Consider the following 22,691-nt stretch of genomic DNA (forward strand, 5'->3'; position numbering starts at 1 on the left):
TTGTGCTGGAAAAGGAGAGCTCCACAGGAAACAGGAGAGGGAAGAAGTAAATTTGTGAGGCATCAGAGACAGGGATCCGAAGACCTCCAGGTATGACTCAAGCTGCCCTCAAAGCTCATCTGGGGACCAGCTGACCAACTGGACCAGGAGCAAAGCACTCAGAACCAGAGGCTGAAAAGTGTGTCCATCTACCTGCTGGAGATAGAAAATACTGAGGAGCTGGACTGGATGCCCAAAGAGATGTCTCAGCTCAGTTTTCAATTCTCTATCTCCACCTGTTGGCTGATAGACACAACTATTCCACAGGCTCTGGAATAGTGGGAAGCTACGTAATAGAAACACACCTTAAAATTCATGTGCTCCGATAATAAATGGACAGTAGCAGCTGAAGCACAAAGAAAACCAGAAAAAAATATGGTGAAAGGGAAAATTAGGTTCTTACCTTGGTAATTTTCTTTCCTTTAGTCATAGCAGATGAAGCCATTACGTATGGGTTATGTCCATCAACCAGCAGGGGAGATAGAGAGCACTCAAACTTTCACAGTGCCCTCTTAGCCAGCTAGCTCCACTGCCTCTTCAGTATTTGAAGCTTCCAAAGCAGTATGGCAAACCGCAATGGGAATCACAAGAGCTTTCCTCACAGTAAACGATGGCCCATCACAAGGGCATGAACTCATAAAGGAGGGAATGCACATCCTCCTGGAGGGAATAAACTCATCCTCCTTATTGTATAAGTGGAGGGGAACACAAGCGCCTCCTGGAGGGAATCACACATCCTCCCAACACACTGGAGGGAATGAACTCATCCTCCATTTATATAACTGGAGGGGAACACACGCGCCTCCTGGAGAGAATCAACACATCCTCCAAAAAAACATGCTGGAGGGAATGAACACATCCTCCTAAATTTAAACTGAACATGAATCCTGAAGACTGTTTTCCAACTTTCTCCCAAGGAAGGAACTTCAGGAAATTAGAACAGAACCTGAAAAACAGATTCACAGCATACAGACAATCACACAGGGAGGACTCATGGCTTCATCTGCTATGACTAAAGGAAAGAAAATTACCAAGGTAAGAACCTAATTTTCCCTTCCTTGCCATCAAGCAGATGAAGCCATTACGTATGGGATGTAACAAAGCAATCCCTAGATAGGGTGGGAACAAGCCACACCACGCGCTAGCACTTGTGCACCAAAACGCGCATCCCTCCTGGCAGCCACATCCAGCCTGTAGTGTCGGGCAAAGGAGAGCTTAGAAGCCCATGTTGCTGCACTGCATATCTCTTGAAGAGAGAGTGCTCCAGTTTCAGCCCAAGAGGAAAAAATCGCTCTAGTAGAATGTGCCTTAAAGGCTACAGGCGGAACCCTGCCGGCCAGCAGATAAGCTGAAAAGATAGTTTCTTTGAGCCAGCGGGCAATAGTGGCTTTAGACGCTGGAGACCCTCTGCGAGAACCGGATAGCAAAACAAACAGATGATCAGAAGTCCTGAAAGAGTTAGTAACTCGCAGATACTGCAGCAGAGTCCTGCGCACATCCAAACGGTGCAGCTGCCCAAAAGATTCTGGAAACTCTTCCTCTGAAAAAGAGAGCAAGAAAATAGGCAGGTTTAGGTGAAAGGCTGAAACCTCCTTAGGCATAAAGGAAGGCACGGTCCGAACCGTGACTCCGGACTCTGAAAATTGCAGAAATGGGTCTCTACAGGACAGCGCCTGGAGCTCTGACACCCGTCTCGCCGAGGTAATGGCCACCAGAAAAACGGCCTTCAGTGTCAAATCTTTCTCCGATGCTCGCCGAAGCCGCTCAAAAGGAGATGCCTGTAGGGTTTTCAAAACTAGCCCCAGGTTCCAAGCTGGACAGGGTGCTCGCACTGGAGGTCGGAGCCGAAGCACCCCTCTAAGAAACCGTGCCACATCTGGGTGAGCAGCCAAAGACACGCCTTCCACCTTACCACGGAGGCCAACGCTGCCTCCTGCACCCGCAGGGAATTATAGGCCAAGCCTTTTTGTACACCTTCCTGCAAAAAGTCCAGAATCGGCGAGACAGGAGCCCACATTGGAGCAATGGCTCTGGAAGCACACCAAGACTCAAACAGGCACCAAATCCTGGCATAAGCCACGGAAGTGGACCGCTTGCGGGCTTGCAGGAGAGTGGAAATAACTTTATTGGAATAACCTTTATCGCTCAATTGTGCCCTCTCAATAGCCATGACGTAAGACCAAAGCGGCCGGCGTCCTCCATGGCTACCGGTCCCTGAGTCAACAGGTTCGGTACCAGAGGTAACGGCAGAGGAGCCTCCAGGAGCATCTGTCGGAGGTCTGCATACCAAGGTCTCCTTGGCCAATCCGGGGCGATGAGGACCACTTCTCCTGGGTGCAGCCGAATCCGCAAGAGCAGGCGCCCTATCAAGGGCCATGGGGGAAACACATAAAGTAGACCCGGAGGCCAGGGTTGAGCCAAGGCATCCAACCCCGCCGAGCGAGGATCTCTCCGTCTGCTGAAGAAGCACGGGACTTTGGTATTGGCACTTGTCACCATTAGATCCATCACAGGCTTGCCCCATTTGGCACAGATCTGCAGGAATACTTCGTCTGCCAGATCCAATTCTGCTGGATCGATCTGATGCCTGCTCAGAAAATCGGCCTGCACATTGTTCTGACCTGCAATATGAGCTGCCGACAGACACTGAAGATGCAGCTCGGCCCAATGGCAAATCAGTTCGGCCTGCGCGGCTAGTGCTCTGCACCTTGTTCCGCCTTGTCGATTTATATAGGCCACCATTGTCGTGTTGTCCGACATCACTCTGACAGCCAATCCTTCCAGGGTCACTTGAAAGGCCAGAAGCGCCTGAAACACCGCTTTCAACTCTAGGCGGTTGATGGACCACTCCGACTCCTCGGGTGTCCATAGACCCTGGGCATGCTTCCCCTTGCAATGTGCGCCCCAGCCCTTCAGGCTGGCATCTGTTACTAGGCACCAAACGGGGAGCGTCAGTGGCATTCCTCGCCGCAGCATGCTGTCCGAGAGCCACCACTCCATGCTGATTCGGTCCGCAGGGAGCCAAGTAAGTCTGCATTGGTAATCCTGAGAAATAGGAGACCATCTCCGGAGTAGGGAATACTGTAGAGGTCTCAGGTGCGCTCTCGCAGAGGGTACCACTTCCATCGTGGCTGTCATCGATCCCAGCAGCTGGACAATGTCCCAAGCTCGCGGGCGGGGCATCCTCAGGAGCAGACGGACCTGATTCTGGAGTTTGCACCGCCTTAGCTCGGGTAGGAACACATAGCCCGAGACTGTGTCGAACCTGGCCCCCAAAAACTCTAGAGATTGTGAAGGGGTCAGGTGACTTTTGGCCATATTGACGACCCAGCCTAGAGATTGCAGTACTGAGACCACTCTGGCTGTAGCTTGTAAGCTCTCTGTTGCAGAGTCTGCTCTGATGAGCCAGTCGTCTAGGTACGGGTGAACCCTGATACCTTCTCGCCTGAGAAAAGCAGCTACTACCACCATTACCTTCGAAAAGGTTCGGGGAGCTGTGGCGAGGCCAAAAGGCAAGGCCCTGAACTGGAAATGTTTTCCCAACACCGCAAACCTCAGAAACTTCTGGTGCGGGGGCCAAATCGGTATGTGCAAGTAAGCTTCTTTCAGGTCTAGAGACGTGAGAAACTCTCCTGGCTGTACCGCCGCAATGACGGAGCGCAGGGATTCCATGTGGAAATGCCGCACTCTCAGGGACTTGTTCACTTCTTTTAAGTCCAGAATAGGGCGAAAGGACCCACCTTTTCGCGGCACCACAAAGTAGATGGAGTATCGGCCGCAGCCTTGCTCGGCGGGAGGCACCGGGGTCACAGACCCTAACTGAATCAGTCCTTGAAAAGTCTCCTCCACCGCCGCCCGTTTGACGGCAGAACCGCATCGGGACTCCACAAACACGTCTCTTACTGGGGCGTTGAATTCTATTCTGTATCCATCTCTGATCAGGTCCAGAACCCACTGATCTGAGGAAATCTTGGCCCACTCCTCGACAAAGAGGGAAAGCCGTCCTCCGATGACAGGCATCGAGGAGAGGGCCGGCGCACCATCATTGAGAGGATCGCCCCTGAACTCCTGGTCTTGAGCCACCGGCTGCGGAACGCTTGTCCGAGCGAAAGGAGTTCCTCTGCTGACCATGGGCACGTGAAGTGAACCCAGCAGAACGCCCCGGGCGGTACCTTCTAGCTTCACGGAAGCGAGGTCTGTACGAGGAGTGGACTGCCTGGCCCTTAGAGGAAGGCCTCTGCCTATCTTCGGGCAAGCGCTGGGGTTTTGGATCACCCAGGCCTTTCACAATTTTCTCCAACTCCTCACCAAATAGGAGAAGTCCTTGAAAATGCAACTTCACCAACCTTTGCTTAGAGGCCATGTCCGCTGCCCAGTGTCGTAGCCACAGACGACGGCGAGCCGCCACTGCTACTGCCATTTGTTTAGCCGAAGCACTGACAAGGTCATAAAGGGCATCAGCCAGAAAGGACAAGGCCACCTCCATCCGCGGAGCCACATCCAAGAAGGGCTCCGCTCCATCTCCGGGCTGAGCCACTGCCTGTTGCAGCCAAGCTAGGCAGGCTCTAACAGCATAACAGCTGCATGCAGACGCCCGAACAGTGAGACCTGCAATTTCAAAGGACCGTTTCAATGCTGTTCCCAGCCTACGGTCTTGAACATCCTTCAGGGCAACACCTCCTTCAACAGGGAGGGTAGTTCTCTTTGTCACCGCAGTGACTAGGGCATCCACTGTAGGCATTTGAAAACGAGCCATATGTCCCTCACGCAGAGGGTATAACTGCCCCATAGCCCTGGAAACTCTCAAAGGTCCCTCGGGGTCAGCCCACTGAGCCGAAACAAGCTCTAGGATGGAGTCATGCAAAGGGAAGGCCCGAGCAGCTTTCTTGGTACTAGCCATCCTGGGATTACCCGAGGAGGCCATGCCACTGTCAGGATCTTCAATCGAGAGGGCCTGCAGGGTATCTGAAATAAGCGCTGGCAGCTCATCACGGTGGAAAATCCTCACCGCGGAGGGATCATCCAGATCCTGTGGTAAATCCGCACCTGACTCTGGTTCCTCAGACCAAGAACGTCTGTCAGAGTTCTCCGAATCCTCACACCCCGACCACGGGGGGGGAAAAAGGTGCACCACAATCTGAAGGGGAATTAACCCTTCTGCGCTTATCTTTAGGCCAAGCATCCGGGGAAAAAGCCTCACTGGGCAGTCCCAGGCCAGAATCTATCGGGGGGGGGGGGGGGGGCAATTGAGGAAGGGCTCTTTTCATCATGTATGCTTTATGCAGCAAAAGCAGAAAATCCGGGGAGAAAATCTCACCCTGGGCACCCAAATCCTGTCCGGTGCTAGCCACTCCTGAAATAACCTCATCTCGAGGTGCCCCACCCGGCTGAGGTCTCTCCGTGTCCACTGAGGCCGCGCCATGCGGTGTAAGCAAAATGGTGCCTGCTGCCAGCTCAGAGCGGGAAGAAACATCGCTCGCCATGCTCGGGCCGGCTCCTACGCCAGTACAGCACGATTTACAGAGCCCTGCTGCTGATTTGCGCTTGCCACAAGTGGAACAGCGCTTTACATTGTCCGCAGCCATCGCCGAAAAACGGCGGTAAAATCCAAAATGGCGGTTTCGCGCCAAAATCGCCCCGATCGCGGGCCCACCCCGGAGGAGTTGGAAAACACTCTTACCTCAAAGGATCTAGTGTATAACTACGATCCTGCTTAAAATCAGGTCAAAAACCTCTGTTCCAGCGTCTCTGCGTTTAAAAACGCGACGCGACTTTTTTTTTTTTTTTTTAAGCTGTGAGGAAAGCAGAGGTATTGAAGACTCTGGAGGCTCAGATGAGTGGGAAAGGCAGGGAAAGGGCGAACCTATATGCCTGCATCCACTGTTGGTGGGTAAGGACAGGGAAAGCAAGGCAATATGTCCACATCCAAAGAGGTATGGGTAAGGCAGGGAAAGGGCTAACCTATGTGCCTTTAAAGTGAAGCTGCTATAGCCTCCAACACCCCGGTTAACAACTGGAAAGCCAGGAACCACCTCCCGGCAGATTTTTCTGGAGCTCGAACAAGCTGCAGCCACCCTGCTAGGGGAGATACTGAAGAGGCAGTGGAGCTAGCTGGCCAAGAGGGCACTGTGAAAGTTTGAGTGCTCTCTATCTCCCCTGCTGGTTGATGGACATAACCCATACGTAATGGCTTCATCTGCTTGATGACAAGGAATGTATTCATACCTGTTAAATTTCTGATCCTTTAATCTGGCTAGAACAGTCCAAACAAGTGGGATGAAAGTAGAGAAACTTCTATGACATCACTGATATGAGAACTGGTACAGTATGGAAACTTTCAATATGCCAGCACCAAAGCAGCTCAGTAAGGCAGCCAACATCCAAACAAACCCCACAGCAAACTGTTACAGAATATAATAACTTCCAATTCTCAAAGAAACTATTTACAATCCCAGGACCAATGGGAGAGCGCAAACAATGCCCAGACATTCTCTGATGCCAAAATCTTCCATGGCAAGCCTTGAACTGGTCTTGCAGGATTCAAGGTAAGAAAATTAACCAGATAGGAATAAATGTAATCTTCCTTATCCTACTAGAGCAATACAGACAGAGAGGGCAATACTGTATACAGTCAGACAAACCAAAAGAAAAAAGCAACACTGGGCCTTCAGAACTAGGACAACAGGAGTACTTTATTGATCAATGACCCGACACGGGCCGTGTTTCGGCGCCAACAAAGGCGCCTGCCTCAGGGGTCGATGTACTGATGCAATGACGTGCAGATAACAAAACACGAGTGCCTCCAAGGGTTGAATATCAGGCTCAAAATGTTCAGTGAACTGTTTCAATTGAACCATCCAGGGACACGAGAACAAGAGACTAATAGGGGTAAAAAGCAAAGTGAACCCCTAAAAGTAGTCATACAACCACCTTACATAAGTGCTTCCCAAGCTTACTCAGCAAACTTCACAATGCTATGTTGTCTGGCAGCATTATCAGGTGATAATCAGGTGAGTGCATCTCATGAATATTCATTGTGGATACCCTGAAAATCACACTGATTATAAGAACATAAGAGTAGCCATACTGAGTCAGACCAATAGTACATCTAGCCCAGTATCCTGTTTTCCAAACAGTGGCCAAGCCAGGTCACAAGTACCTGGCAGAAACCCAAATTGTGGCAACACTCCATACTACAAATCCCAGGGCAAGCAGTTGCTTCCCATAAGTACATAATTCTCTCTGTTACCCTCTTTTTAGCTTCCTCTTTTATACTTCTCATATATCTACTGGCTTTTCCCATCTCTCTCTTATATTCCTCTTGCTCCCTCTGTCTCTCCTCCTAGTCCTCCATTTCATAGTAGCATAGTGGATGATGGCAGGTAAGGACCTGAACAGTCTATCCAGGCTGTTTAGTATCCTCTGTACTCTCCCTATCAGCCCTCACCTACCCTGCACTGCATCGCTTTCCCTCACCAGTCTCAGCTCCATCCCTGTTTCTCCGCTCTTCCCTTGCTTTCATGCTATGCTTTTAATCTCTTACTCTCTACCCCATTCATATTGCCTCTCTTTCACCACCTTTCCAACTCCATTTCCATCCTTACTCAACCCCTTCAGAGACCCTCAAACCCCTCCTCCAATACCCCCCTCCCAGGACAACCATCCCTTTTCAATGCTTCTCATCTTTTCTTTAGACTACCAGGTCATTCACATTATGTCTCAGTATTCACCCACACTACATACCCTCTGTCTTACCCCCCACCCATTTCAAACTCTCACTCATTCTCCCAACCCATCAACCCCCCTGCCACTTGTACCTACTAATTGCAAGAACCTCACTATCCCCTCAAAAGTCTCTCTCCATCTCTCCCATCCCCAAACACTCCCTAACTCAATCCCCAATTCCCAGTCATCTTCTGCTGTGTTCCCCTAGACCCTTCCTCTAGTTCCATCCATCTTCTGCTCTTTTTTCCCATCCCTGAGTCCCATCTTCTGGTATTTTCAGGGTCTGTGGTCCATTTGACATGTCCTATATATTTATTTAGAAAAACTTGATATACCGCCTTAAACTAGCGTGTAGATCTACGCGGTGTACAATAAAAACAATAATAATAAGCAAAGAAAATAACTACAATTTGAGAACAGGAAATTAAGCACATTCATTCCACGAAGCTAGGATAATACAACAGGAGGTTACAAGCAGTTAACATACCAAGGGCGGGGCAGTGGGGATGGTCCGCCCTGGGTGCGGGCAGCAAGAATGTACACAGATCAGGCATGCGGCTGTTGGCTCTGCCGGTCTCCTGCGTCCTGTAATGTTACTTCCTGTTCCGGGGCAGGAGACCGGTAGAGCCAACAGCCACCCGCCTGCGCCGAACATCCCCTTGGTGGAAGGAGAAAGGTCTGGTGATGAAGTTCAGGCAGGGGGGTGTGATGCGTCTGCGGGCGGGTACTGACTTTCAGGAGTTAAAACAATAACAAAATTCAAATATGCTCAATGGAATCTTAAGAAGACCAAAGATCAAGGATGGCTGGTAGAAGCATAATAGACAGATACAAATGGGCAGACTGTGAAGGCCAAGTGGCCCTTACCTACTGATATCTGCTTCTAGGTATAAGTATTTAAGTTTTGGAGCTGAAGTGTCTGACAGATTTTTAATTAAGAAATCTTACCTTTGACATCTTTGAAGTAGCTCAGTCAACTGGTATCAGCAAAACTTTACTACAATTTAAACAAAAAGGGTTATTAGTGTAAATTCCGTTACTGTGACTCGAGAGCTGATATTGTTCAAACAGCTATATTCTATATCCAATATCTCTGGCCATTTTCAAGAGGAAACACAGCAATGCTTTGCAGAGCACCCTTCTGCTGCTTTTAAAACAAATGTATCCCTGTTATGACAAAGATCAGATTATATTTGACTTACACAATCAGGTTAAGAATTTTCTCACCTCTAAATGAAACAAGCGCTCTTCACTACTAAAAGCCAGACTTTAAAGCAGGCTCGTGACTTGTCCAAGTCCAGTCCTCAACAACAGAAAGTAGACCAGGTTTTCAACACATATACATCAGATTAAAAAAATCCATTCCCCCTTTGTGGCTCTACAACTCTTATGTCATCAGAATGAAGATCAGTGCAAATGCAAAATAAGAAAATCAATACTGTGAAAGTTCAGGAAGAAACCGGAGATCCTTTTATATGTAAAAAGATTTTTAACCACCAATGTCCTCTTTACAAAATCCTCCAATCTCGATGAAAAAAATGTGCTGCCAAACAACTCAGATCTTTGTGTCCTTCTTCAATCTTCTGATAAACATTCACTAGAAATCTGGCCTCAGCCCATGTCATGAAGCAATCTGTGATGGACCTCATAAAGTCCTGCATACTGTTTTGCACGTCTTCAATGATTGTTATGGATAATAACCAGCTACCAAACATCTTGGTCTCTACATGGGCCATGTTTTGCAACAAGCAGCATCTGTAAACCAAACTCTACTTCTTTAAGCCCTGTGGCTCTACTATGTCCAAGAGTAAATAAGTTTTTGCTCCTTAAAAAAAATTTTCTTTATATGTCCACCCTTAAATAGATGATATTTGCACAAGTACTACAAACTGCAGTTCTCCCACGATGTCCTTTTTGCACCCAATGTTCTATTAATGGGGTTTAGATACGATGTAACCAAACGTTACTTAAATGCTGAGCTATATAGAGCTTAATTTTCCTGATTGTCTCTCCAATATGGTAAAATTATGTCTTACCTGATAATTTTCTTTCCATTAGTCCCTCAGATCAATCCAGAGACTTGTGGGTTATGTCCCTCCACTAGCAGGTTAGATAGAGAGAACACCGAAGTTCGCCCACAAGAGGGCATGTGCAGCCAGCCTCACTTCAGTATACGATACCAAAGCAGTAAGAAATCATTTGAACCATAGTTCACTCTCCTGCCTCGCAAAAAGAGCAAATAATCGGAAGGAAAACCCTCTAGCTGCTTCACAGTAACAACTGTTTTCCAGGTTGTAACTGTGCAATAGAAAAACTAAGACACATCTGAGCTGAGGTAATCTTGGTCCACTCCTCCTGAAACCAGCACAGGAGTCCTGCCTGAGGAGTGAACTGAGACTCCAGCATTGGAAGATGCAGCAGGCATAGGCTGACCTGGAGTTGAAACAGAGCTCATTCTACCAGCAGCCAGGTGGCTTGTCATAGTGGAAGTGGAAACCCTGAAAGTGGTTTTCCTGGCCCCACAAAACCTACGACAAAACCATGTGGATTAAAAAATCAGCCTTAAACTCATCCCCTGGCAATCTCCGAGACTTGGAAGGCCCTCAGGTCTTTACCCAACTGCCCTAGATCTTCTCCTGTCCCAAGATTACTTCCAAAAGGCAGGTTGCCAAATGTAACTTGGAAGCCACATCAGTGGTCTGATGCCTAAGCCAGCGCTAACTTCTTACAGATAGAGACAAGAATTGGCTGGTGCGACTGTGCCCTATAACTGCTGTGCACTGGAGCTAACAAGTACGGCTGAGAACCAGAGACAGATGATGTAGCAGAATATGGCTGTTGCACCATTGCATGCTACAAAAAGCAAGCTGCAGTGGGTCGTGAAACAGCAGCCCTAGAGCTCTGTGCTTACTCTCAGCTGATTGCAATAACTATTAAGCTACCTCTACACTGAAGTAGTTCCTGGACCACTCCCCATGAAATTTAGGTACCCCATACCATGAAAAGATGCCAAAAACACCATAGAAGCAATTAGAGGTACGGGGTACGCTGCAGATACCAGGTAGCTGAGGCTAATATGCAAAGGTGTGGCCAGTATCAGTGTGCAGAGAGAGAGAGAGAGAGAAAGAAAGAGAGAGAGAAGGGCAATCTTTAGTACTGAAGAGTTCTGAAAACTGTTCCAGTCATGTAAGAACTACTTGGCCAGGCAAGCAATAAGAGAGAATGAAATAAAATATGGCCCGCTGGAAATCTAGCTGAGCCCCCAGTTTCTAATAGGCTGGATAAAACCAGCCTTGAACCTGTAACCTTCAGGCTGAAAGGCCAGCCACCCTCCTCAATAAAACTAGTTTGATGTAAACAATACACACACACACACATCAAATGCCACCAGGGGAGCACAGAGAGTGCAGGATTACCATGGAAACAGAGAGAAACCTGAGAGGCCTGCACTAGCCTCAAAATGTAACATTTCTCACAGAATCATGGAGTCAACAGCCCTAAGCCTAACTAAACAAACTGTACTGCTATGCTCTGAGAAAGGGGAAGAGGGAAAGAGTGAAAAACCTAGAGTTGGATCCCTAATCCTGATCCCTTTCTCCCTTCCATTAATGATGTACACACACCCTGAACCTGCTCAGGGAGGGTCCAGAAATAGTCTTACTGTAAATTTTAGATTGTAAGCTCTTTTGAGCAGGGATTGTCTCTCTCTCTATGTTGGATGTTCAGCGCTGCGTGCGTCTGGTAGCGCTATACAAATGAAAATAATAATAATAATAATCACCTAATGAAGCAGAGGCATTTCTACCAGAAGACTTTCAGATAGTCAGTACTTTCCAAGCTGCAGCTAAAGGCTCTCACTGCCACAGCACTGCTGCAGGGGACTAATGAGTCTCTGACCTCGCCCCTGGAAAGCTGTGGAAGACTCAAAGCTGTGGGAGACCTGAGTACTCCCACAGGAGTCTGCAAACCTCCCCAGGCCTCCTTTCTTAGAAGCCCTTAAATAACCAATCTGAAGAAACTGGGAGAGATCCACACCAGTTCCCCAGTCACATTTCTGAAAAGTCTACATATAAAACTGCCTGAATTGCAAGCACATCAGGGCCCAGGGGAGCACTGGGGCTTCAGCATTGCCATGTGGAGTGGCAAGAAAGATGGTGCCATCACGTGCGCACGCACACCCAAGAAAACAACTGCCCTGCGCCCCCCCAAAATGAGCTGGGAGGGAAGGAGCAGACCGCTCCACGGAGTTGGGCTGTACAGTGGAACTCCAGCATGGGAAACTGCAGCAGCCCAGTGGCTCCCACACTGGGAGCCGCTTTTGCTCTGCCCACTGGCGCAGATAGAATAGTGAGTACTCACCCCCTCGGGAATCGCTGTCACATGCCAAGTCGGTCCTCACACCATCCAGCCGGCATGAGCTTGCCGTGCTGGACAAATCTCAGACTGAGGAGATTTTTTTTTATTTTTTTTTAAAGGTAGGAGAGGACGCCGGAGCAAAAGAAACCTCAGACTCATTTTAAAGTCAGGAGAGCGAGAACCACAAACCTCAATCAGGCAGAGAAGAGGGGTTGAAGGGGGAGGAAGGGAGGGACCTGGCACTACCAGGTGTGCACCCAAGTCCCATAACCGGGACACCTCAGACCCCAGCCACTCAACTAGACCCAGGGGACCAGGCCACAAGCCAATCAATCCAGAGCTGCACAGATATGACCAGCCAACGCGCCCCGCAGCACAAACACCTTTTGACGGACTCTGACGCTGACATCGGCCCTAAGACCGGCTCCAAGCCTAGCACTCACGTACCTCTGAAGCCTGGAACTCTGAGGACTGAGAAAACACTGCTTAGCCTGCAGGGATCTGTGTTTGTGTCTCTGTTAAGTTTTTTTTTTTTAAGAGGCAGGAGAGAAACACCGACAGACGAATCCCTAAGCAGCAGTAGGCTGGTGGGGGGAGATGGGTAGGGACCTGGCACCACCAGGTGTAACTCCAACGTGCGCAAAGCACCTCAACCCCAAATTTGCTGCTGGTGGGGGGAGACGGGTAGGGACCTGGCACCACCAGGTGTAACCCCAACGTGCGCAAAGCACCTCAACCCCAAATCAAGCTCAACAACCCCCGAGGGAACGGGACAGGAGCCAAATCACTTCAGAGCTGCACAGCATGTCTCTTCACCTGCTAGATAGAGAGAATACTGAAGTGAGGCTGGGTGCACATGCCCTCTTGTGGCCGAACATCGGTGTTCTCTCTATCTAACCTGCTAGTGGAGGGACATAACCCACAAGTCTCTGGATTGATCTGGGGACGCTATGGAAACCACAATTTGCATGGGCTCTGAATTGCATATACTACCTGCTAAGAGTTATAATCTGTAGCATTTCTGGGAAAAAATATTTGTTAATTTTAGAAACCCAATTTCTATCTCTAATTAGTACATATTAGCAGTAGACACAATGGCAACTATCACCATGACCTCTCTGATCTAAGCACAGGAGCTTATAATAAATATACATGAGAGAGATCTGCATGTTCACTATATCCATTATATGCAGATCTCTCTCATGCATATTCATTTTAGGATATGTTGAAAATCTGGTCTGCTTGCAGACCTCAAGGACTGAATTTAGACAAGCCTGCTTTAAAGCTTTAACCTAATAAACAATTAAAAAAAAAAAAAAAAAGCTTGAACCAGCCTGTCCTAAAATCACCCAAACTCGAAAAGTTAGAATTAGCACAAAGGTGAATATTAATCATGCCTGTTAAGTTTCCTTTAGTCAGACTGTACCATCCTGAATCATAGGAGCTAACTTTTCAAAATTATTGGTGGTGCTAAACCCAACGGAAATTACCTCCCTCTGGACAGAGACAAGGAGATTGTTTAATATCTGGGGTGGCTCAAGCACCTACAGAGCTGGCTCCTAAGTCCTAAACAGGTTGTTATCCCTGCCTACTAGCAGATGGGAGGTAGAAAAAGCGAATGCTACATACCTGTAGAAGGTATTCTCCGAGGACAGCAGGCTGATTGTTCTCACTGATGGGTGACGTCCACGGCAGCCCCTCCAATCGGAAACTTCACTAGCAAAGTCCTTTGCTAGCCCTCGCGCGCCCGCGCGCACCGCGCATGCGCGGCCGTCTTCCCGCCCGAAACCGGCTCGAGCCGGCCAGTCCAGTATGTAGCAAGACAATACACTTCAAGGGAAGACACAACTCCAAAGGGGAGGCGGGCGGGTTTGTGAGAACAATCAGCCTGCTGTCCTCGGAGAATACCTTCTACAGGTATGTAGCATTCGCTTTCTCCGAGGACAAGCAGGCTGCTTGTTCTCACTGATGGGGTATCCCTAGCCCCCAGGCTCACTCAAAACAACAACATTGGTCAATTGGGCCTCGCAACGGCGAGGACATAACTGAGATTGACCTAAAAAATTTACTAACTAACTGAGAGTGTAGCCTGGAACAGAACAAACAGGGCCCTCGGGGGGTGGAGTTGGATCCTAAAGCCCAAACAGGTTCTGAAGAACTGACTGCCCGAACCGACTGTCACGTCGGGTATCCTGCTGCAGGCAGTAATGAGATGTGAATGTGTGGACAGATGACCACGTCGCAGCTTTGCAAATTTCCTCCATGGTGGCTGACTTCAAGTGGGCTACCGACGCTGCCATGGCTCTAACATTATGAGCCGTGACATGACCCTCAAGAGCCAGCCCAGCCTGGGCGTAAGTGAAGGAAATGCAATCTGCTAGCCAATTGGATATGGTGCGTTTCCCTACAGCCACTCCCCTCTTGTTGGGATCAAAAGAAACAAACAATTGGGCGGACTGTCTGTGGGGCTGTGTCCGCTCCAGATAGAAGGCCAATGCTCTCTTGCAGTCCAATGTGTGCAGCTGACGTTCAGCAGGGCAGGAATGAGGACGGGGAAAGAATGTTGGCAAGACAATTGACTGGTTCAGATGGAACTCCGACACAACCTTTGGCAGAAACTTAGGGTGAGTGCGGAGGACTACTCTGTTGTGATGAAATTTGGTGTAAGGGGCCTGGGCTACCAGGGCCTGAAGCTCACTGACTCTACGAGCCGAGGTAACTGCCACCAAGAAAATGACCTTCCAGGTCAAGTACTTCGGATGGCAGGAATTCAGTGGCTCGAAAGGAGGTTTCATCAGCTGGGTGAGAACGACATTGAGATCCCATGACACTGTAGGAGGCTTGACAGGGGGCTTTGAGAAAAGCAAACCTCTCATGAAGCGAACAACTAAAGGCTGTCCTGAGATCGGCTTACCTTCCACTTGGTAATGGTATGCACTGATTGCACTAAGGTGAACCCTTACGGAGTTGGTCTTCAGACCAGACTCAGACAAGTGGAGAAGGTATTCAAGCAGGGTCTGTGTAGGACAAGAGCGAGGATCTAGGGCCTTGCTGTCACACCAGACGGCAAACCTCCTCCAATGAAAGAAGTAACTTCTCTTAGTGGAGTCTTTCCTGGAAGCAAGCAAGATGCGGGAGACACCCTCTGGCAGACCCAAAGAGGCAAAGTCTACGCCCTCAACATCCAGGCCGTGAGAGCCAGGGACTGGAGGTTGGGATGCAGAAGAGCCCCTTCGTCCTGCGTGATGAGGGTCGGAAAACACTCCAATCTCCACGGTTCTTCGGAGGATAACTCCAGAAGAAGAGGGAACCAGATCTGACGCGGCCAAAAGGGAGCAATCAGAATCATGGTGCCTCGGTCTTGCTTGAGTTTCAACAAAGTCTTCCCCACCAGAGGAATGGGAGGATAAGCATACAGCAGACCTTCCCCCCAATCCAGGAGGAAGGCATCCGACGCCAGTCTGCCGTGGGCCTGAAGCCTGGAACAGAACTGAGGGACCTTGTGGTTCACTTGAGATGCGAAGAGATCCACCAGGGGGGGGCCCCACGCCTGGAAGATCTGTCGCACCACACGGGAATTGAGCGACCACTCGTGAGGTTGCATAATCCTGCTCAACCTGTCGGCCAGACTGTTGTTTACGCCTGCCAGATATGTGGCTTGGAGCACCATGCCTTGACGGCGAGCCCAGAGCCACATGCTGACGGCTTCCTGACACAGGGGGCGAGATCCGGTGCCCCCCTGCTTGTTGACATAGTACATGGCAACCTGATTGTCTGTCTGAATTTGGATAATTTGATGGGACAGCCGATCTCTGAAAGCCTTCAGAGCGTTCCAGATCGCTCGCAACTCCAGAAGATTGATCTGTAGATCGCTTTCTTGGAGGGACCACCTTCCTTGGGTGTGAAGCCCATCGACATGAGCTCCCCATCCCAGGAGAGACGCATCCGTGGTCAGCACTTTTTGAGGCTGAGGAATTTGGAAGGGACGTCCCAGAGTCAAATTGGAGCAAATCGTCCACCAATACAGGGATTCGAGAAAACTCGTGGACAGGTGGATCACGTCCTCTAGACCCCCGGCGGCCTGATACCACTGGGAGGCTAGGGTCCATTGAGCAGATCTCATGTGAAGGCGGGCCATGGGAGTCACATGAACTGTGGAAGCCATGTGGCCCAGCAATCTCAACATCTGCCGAGCTGTGATCTGCTGGGACGCTCGCACCCGCGAGACGAGGGACAACAAGTTGTTGGCCCTCGCCTCTGGGAGATAGGCGCGAGCCGTCCGAGAATCCAGCAGGGCTCCGATGAATTCGAGTTTCTGCACTGGGAGAAGATGGGACTTTGGGTAATTTATCACAAACCCCAGTAGCTCCAGGAGGCGAATAGTCATCTGCATGGACTGCAGGGCTCCTGCCTCGGATGTGTTCTTCACCAGCCAATCGTCGAGATATGGGAACACGTGCACTCCCAGCCTGCGAAGCGCCGCTGCTACCACAGCTAGGCACTTTGTGAACACCCTGGGCGCAGAGGCGAGCCCAAAGGGTAGCACACAGTACTGGAAGTGGCGTGCGCCCAGCTGAAATCGCAGATACTGTCTGTGAGCTGGCAGTATCGGGATGTGTGTGTAGGCATCCTTCAAGTCCAGAGAGCATAGCCAATCGTTTTGCTGAATCATGGGGAGAAGGGTGCCCAGGGAAAGCATCCTGAACTTTTCTTTTACGAGATATTTGTTCAGGGCCCTTAGGTCTAGGATGGGACGCATCCCCCCTGTTTTCTTTTCCACAAGGAAGTACCTGGAATAGAACCCCAGCCCTTCTTGCCCGGATGGCACGGGCTCGACCGCATTGGCGCTGAGAAGGGCGGAGAGTTCCTCTGCAAGTACCTGCTTGTGCTGGAAGCTGTAGGACTGAGCTCCCGGTGGACAATTTGGAGGTTGAGAGGCCAAATTGAGGGTGTATCCTTGCCGGACTATTTGGAGAACCCACTGATCGGAGGTTATGAGAGGCCACCTTTGGTGAAAAGCTTTCAACCTCCCTCCGACAGGCAGGTCGCCCGGCACTGACACTTGGATGTCGGCTATGCTCTGCTGGAGCCAGTCAAAAGCTCGCCCCTTGCTTTTGCTGGGGAGCCGCGGGGCCTTGCTAATTCGCACGCTGCTGACGAGAGCGAGCGCGCTGGGGCTTAGCCTGGGCCGCAGGCTGTCGGGAAGGAGGATTGTACCTACGCTTGCCAGAAGTATAGGGAACAGTCTTCCTTCCCCCGAAAAATCGTCTACCTGTAGAGGTAGAAGCTGAAGGCTGCCGGCGGGCGAACTTGTCGAATGCGGTGTCCCGCTGGTGGAGAGACTCTACCACCTGCTCGACTTTTTCGCCAAAAATGTTATCCGCACGGCAAGGCAAGTCCGTAATTCGCTGCTGGATTCTATTCTCCAGGTCGGCGGCACGCAGCCATGAGAGCCTGCGCATCACCACACCTTGAGCAGCGGCCCTGGACGCAACATCAAAAGTGTCATAAACTCCTCTGGCCAGGAATTTTCTGCACGCCTTCAGCTGCCTGACCACCTCCTGAAAAGGCTTGGCTTGCTCAGGGGGAAGAGCATCAACCAAGCCCGCCAACTGCCGCACATTATTCCGCATGTGTATGCTCGTGTAGAGCTGGTAAGACTGGATCTTGGACACGAGCATAGAGGAATGGTAGGCCTTCCTCCCAAAGGAGTCTAAGGTTCTAGCGTCCTTGCCCGGGGGCGCCGAAGCATGTTCCCTAGAACTCTTAGCCTTCTTTAGGGCCAAATCCACAACTCCAGAGTCATGAGGCAACTGAGTGCGCATCAGCTCTGGGTCCCCATGGATCCGGTACTGGGACTCGATCTTCTTGGGAATGTGGGGATTAGTTAATGGCTTGGTCCAGTTCGCAAGCAATGTCTTCTTCAGGACATGGTGCAAGGGAACAGTGGACGCTTCCTTAGGTGGAGAAGGATAGTCCAGGAGCTCAAACATTTCAGCCCTGGGCTCGTCCTCCACAACCACCGGGAAGGGGATGGCCGTAGACATCTCCCGGACAAAGGAGGCAAAAGACAGACTCTCGGGAGGAGAAAGCTGTCTCTCAGGAGAGGGAGTGGGATCAGACGGAAGACCCTCAGACTCCTCGTCAGAGAAATATCTGGGATCTTCCTCTTCCTCCCACGAGGCCTCACCCTCGGTGTCAGACACAAGTTCACGGACCTGTGTCTGCAACCTCGCCCTGCTCGACTCCGTGGAACCCCGTCCACGATGGGGGCGTCGAGAGGTAGACTCCCTCGCCCGCATCGGCGAAGCTCCCTCCGCCGACGTAGTCGGGGAGCCTTCCTGGGAGGTGGCCGCGGTCGGTACCGCACGCGGTACCGACGTCGGGGACCTCAACCTGGGCGATGGGCCAGCCGGCGCCACGCTCGACGGTACCGGTGGCGCAAGCACCGCCGGTACCGGAGGGGTAGGGCGCAACAGCTCTCCCAGAATCTCTGGGAGAACGGCCCGGAGGCTCTCGTTTAGAGCGGCTGCAGAGAAAGGCTGAGAGGTCGATGCAGGTGTCGACGTCAGTACCTGTTCCGGGCGTGGAGGCTGTTCCGGGCTGTCCAGAGCGGAGCGCATCGACACCTCCTGAACAGAGGGTGAGCGGTCCTCTCGGTGCCGATGCCTGCTGGGTGCCGAATCCCTCGGCGACCCAGAGCTCTCGGTGCCGACACGGGGAGGAGACCGGTGTCGATGCTTCTTCGATTTCTTCCGAAGCATGTCACCGGAGCTCCCCGGCACCGACGAGGAGGACGTCGAATCCATCCGTCGCTTCCTCGGGGCCGAGACTGAAGAAGGTCGATCTCGGGGGGCTGTACCGCAGGAGCCCTCAGGGTAGGCGGAGACCCACCCGAGGGCTCACCGCCACCAGCAGGGGAATGGACAGCCCTCACCTGCACTCCACCCGATGCACCACCGTCCGACGACATCAGCAGACGAGGTCCTGGTACCACCGACGTCGATGCAGCTATCCGATGTCTCGGCGCCGATGCAGAGGCCCGATGCCTCGATGCACTCGATGCAGGGGCGGCCGAGGAAGATGGTCTGGACGCTGACGACGTCGATGCACTCGAAGATCCCGGTGCCGATGCCGACGAAGAGCCCGAGAACAACACGTTCCACTGGGCTAGTCTCGCTACCTGAGTCCGCCTTTGAAGCAGGGAACACAGACTGCAGTTCTGAGGGCGGTGCTCGGCCCCCAGACACTGAAGACACGACGAGTGTCGATCAGTGAGCGAGATAACCCGGGCGCACTGGGTGCACTTCTTGAAGCCGCTGGAAGGCTTCGATGTCATGGGCGGAAAAATCACGCCGGCGAAATCAAAAGCCGAAATGGCGAAATTTGAAGCACCAAATTTAGAGGGAGAAAAAATCTCGACCGAGGCCGAAAAGAGGCCTACCCCGACGACGAAAGAAAACTTACCGGGGCAAAAAAGCTGGAAGTACGGGGAGGATTTACACGAAACCCGGCGGGGGGTTTCCGGAGCACTTCCCGACTAGGACAAAGCTTTCCCGAAGGAAAAAAACACGTTCAAAACAATTGGACGCGCGAGGTCGACTTTCCGGGGCTCGACACGGCGAAAACACGACCGTACCGAGTGCGGACAAAAGAAGACTGGCCGGCTCGAGCCGGTTTCGGGCGGGAAGACGGCCGCGCATGCGCGGTGCGCGCGGGCGCGCGAGGGCTAGCAAAGGACTTTGCTAGTGAAGTTTCCGATTGGAGGGGCTGCCGTGGACGTCACCCATCAGTGAGAACAAGCAGCCTGCTTGTCCTCGGAGAAACTGCTCTTTTCCAGTGACATCACCAGTATAACGGACCTGGTGTTCAGTGGAAAACTCCAGCACGCCTCTACCCAATAAGTTTAGATTGAGAACAGGAGACGGCATGAGCCGCTTGCCGCTGTTTTAGTTCACCCAAAACAATGGCAAACGTTATTGAAAACGGCAGCAAAGGTTTAATAAAAAAAAATGGACTGCTATGCATGAGCCATCTGTAAAAAGTCTAAAGCTGTTCTAGTTGGATAGGAAGTGCCTTAAAAAGTGGAGGATAAGGGATTTTATTTATTTTTTTTTTTTATTTCAAAGCTTCCCATATTCTAGATATAAATATCGTGAAAAAATTGAATATCACTAAAACAGCTTAAACTATTATAGCTGGTAGAAACAGCAGTAATAAACTGTATTTTACGCTCATTTTTTTTATACCGTTCTGTAGAATACAGTAATACATGGCCAAATCTCAGTGAGGATATCAGGTTTCCTGTTGTAATCTGCCTTGGGAAGCCTGCTGTTATAAAGGTGGAATATACTGAAATTAAATGGAAGTAAAATTAAACTCGCCTTTCATTGGGGCACATGGAATCAATCACATCATAGTAACATAGTAGATGACAGCAGAAAAAGACCTACACGGTCCATCCAGTCTGCCCAACAAGATAAATTCATATGTGCTACTTTTTGTGTATACCTTACCTTGATTTGTATCTGCCATTTTCAGGGCACAGGCCGTAGAAGTCTGCCCAGCACTAGCTCCGCCTCCCAACCACCAGCCCCGCCTCCCAACGCCAGCTAAGCTTCTGAGGATGCATTCCTTCTTTTTTTTTTTTTCCTTTTCCCAAGGGTTTAATTTCTTGCAGCTTCTAGAAAGGAAATACTTCACATACAAGCTTGTCCAGAAAACACAATTACAAGATTTTACTAGATACTTAAATGTAGCCTTTGGGGAAAAGTTCTGCTGCACCCCATCAGACAGACCCCCTACTGATAAAACTGATGACGTGCAGAGTGCACCTTTAACTTAGGGAGAGGAGGGGAGGGCGAGGAAGACAAGAGCTTCTGCATCCTTTTCTTGCAGGCTGCAGAAGTTTACACAATGTATCACACAGAGGTCCCAGGAAGGAGCAGGAAGAATTGTGGTGTGTATTAAGTAATGTTCTCCTCACTACCACTGTCTTCACTGTCAGGCTGCAATGCTGCATCTTCCTCTTCGTCTTCCTCCTCATCCCCCTTGTCTGGGTAGTTGAGGATGTGACGGTTTGCCTGGATCAAATACTGTTGCTGTTTAAAATATACCTTCAGCGCTCCTTTAATGACAATGAAGGCTATCCCACCCAGGATGGTACGCTGGAGCCTGGAGTTCACCTTACAGAACATCAGCCTGCCCACCAGATTTGCAATGGTAGGGAAGACTACAGCTCCACTCAGTGTCCGTGAGATGGAGAGATGATCACTCTGAGACCATGTCTCAGCCAACATGGGGGGAGAAGGGTGTCCAATACCTGGCACCAGCACGTTCAGGGCCTGCAGCTTGCTGGAATATTTCCGCCACACACGCAGCACACAGTCTTCCCAGCGGATCATCTTCCCCAGTGTCAACAGGTCAGGGATGGTGGGCAGCCCCATTAGCAGGAAAAGGGGTCTGCTCGCTTCATCACATTTAGTCCCTTCTTATGAACAACTACCTGCATGACTGTGACAGCTCCCTAGGTTACAGCAGACCAATATGCTGTTCCGACCACAATACCAGCTGCAGCAAATGGACTCACTTTGGACAACACCCGGTCTACTTGTTGTAAGAAGTACACAAGGGGACCCAGTTTTGGGAAGACAATGCGATACTCCATGCCACACTGGGGGAAGCTTACACACCCCGTGCTATTCTCTTTCTGTTTCTCATCCAGCCAGCTCTGTAGGCAAGACTGATGGATCCATTTTGTGGAGCAGCGGCATGGGCTCACCCACTCCGAAACATAATCATCACATTCAGTTGCAAAGCACACCCAACAGTTCCTTTCAGCGATGGCCTCCTCGACAGCCATTCCTGCCCCAACCCTCTCAAAAAGAAAACGCTAGGAATACAGAAAGCGAAAGTGTGGGGGTAGGAGGAGGTGGGAGCAGCTTCCAGATCCCTGCCCGTGTTGTGTGGGGAGTTGGGGGGGGGGGGGGGGGGCAGGATCCATTCCTTCTAAACAGGATTCCTTTATGTTTATCCCATGCATGTTTAAATTCCGTTACCATTTTCATCTCCACCACCTCCCGCGGGAGGGCATTCCAAGTATCCACCACTCTCTCCGTGAAAAAACACTTCCTGACATTTTTCTTGAGTCTGCCCACCTTCAATCTCATTTCATGTCCTCTAGTTCTACCGCCTTCCCATCTCCGGAAAAGGTTCATTTGCAGATTAATACCTTTCAAATATCTGAACGTCTGTATCATATCACTCCTGTTTCTCCTTTCCTCCAGGGTATACATGTTCAGGTCACCAGGTTATAAAAATGTTTGTAGCCCAGACCAGAAAGCCTTTATGCTTGAAGTGAAATGGCTGTTTGGAGCTTCCCATTATCATGTGCATACTACGAAATACTGGTTGTTGATGAGTGCTGACTTAAAGATAATATCATACAATGTCAAAGGCCTTAATATGGCACAGAAACGACAAGAACTCTTTAAAGAATTATTGCAACTTAGGCCGCATATGGGAAAATTAGGTTCTTACTGTGATAATTTTCTTTCCTTTAGTCATAGCAG

The 22,691-nt window shown here is 50.4% G+C and overlaps 1 protein-coding gene and 1 pseudogene across 3 annotated transcripts in view; both read right to left on the reverse strand.

The window, feature by feature from the left end:
* SEPTIN2 (septin 2) overlaps positions 1 to 22,691 on the reverse strand; it is a 488,195-nt gene that overhangs the window by 402,906 nt on the left and 62,598 nt on the right. For all 3 annotated transcript variants that reach the window (XM_030215817.1, XM_030215816.1, XM_030215818.1), the window contains exon 2: positions 8,713 to 8,761. In XM_030215817.1, the coding sequence (XP_030071677.1) occupies positions 8,713 to 8,721 (9 nt within the window). In that variant the 5' untranslated portion in view covers positions 8,722 to 8,761. The remainder of the gene's footprint in view (positions 1 to 8,712; positions 8,762 to 22,691) is intronic.
* LOC115478470 lies at positions 20,800 to 22,056 on the reverse strand (annotated as a pseudogene).

This window comes from Microcaecilia unicolor, chromosome 10, assembly GCF_901765095.1.
Source record: "Microcaecilia unicolor chromosome 10, aMicUni1.1, whole genome shotgun sequence".
In the NCBI taxonomy this organism is placed as follows: domain Eukaryota; kingdom Metazoa; phylum Chordata; class Amphibia; order Gymnophiona; family Siphonopidae; genus Microcaecilia; species Microcaecilia unicolor.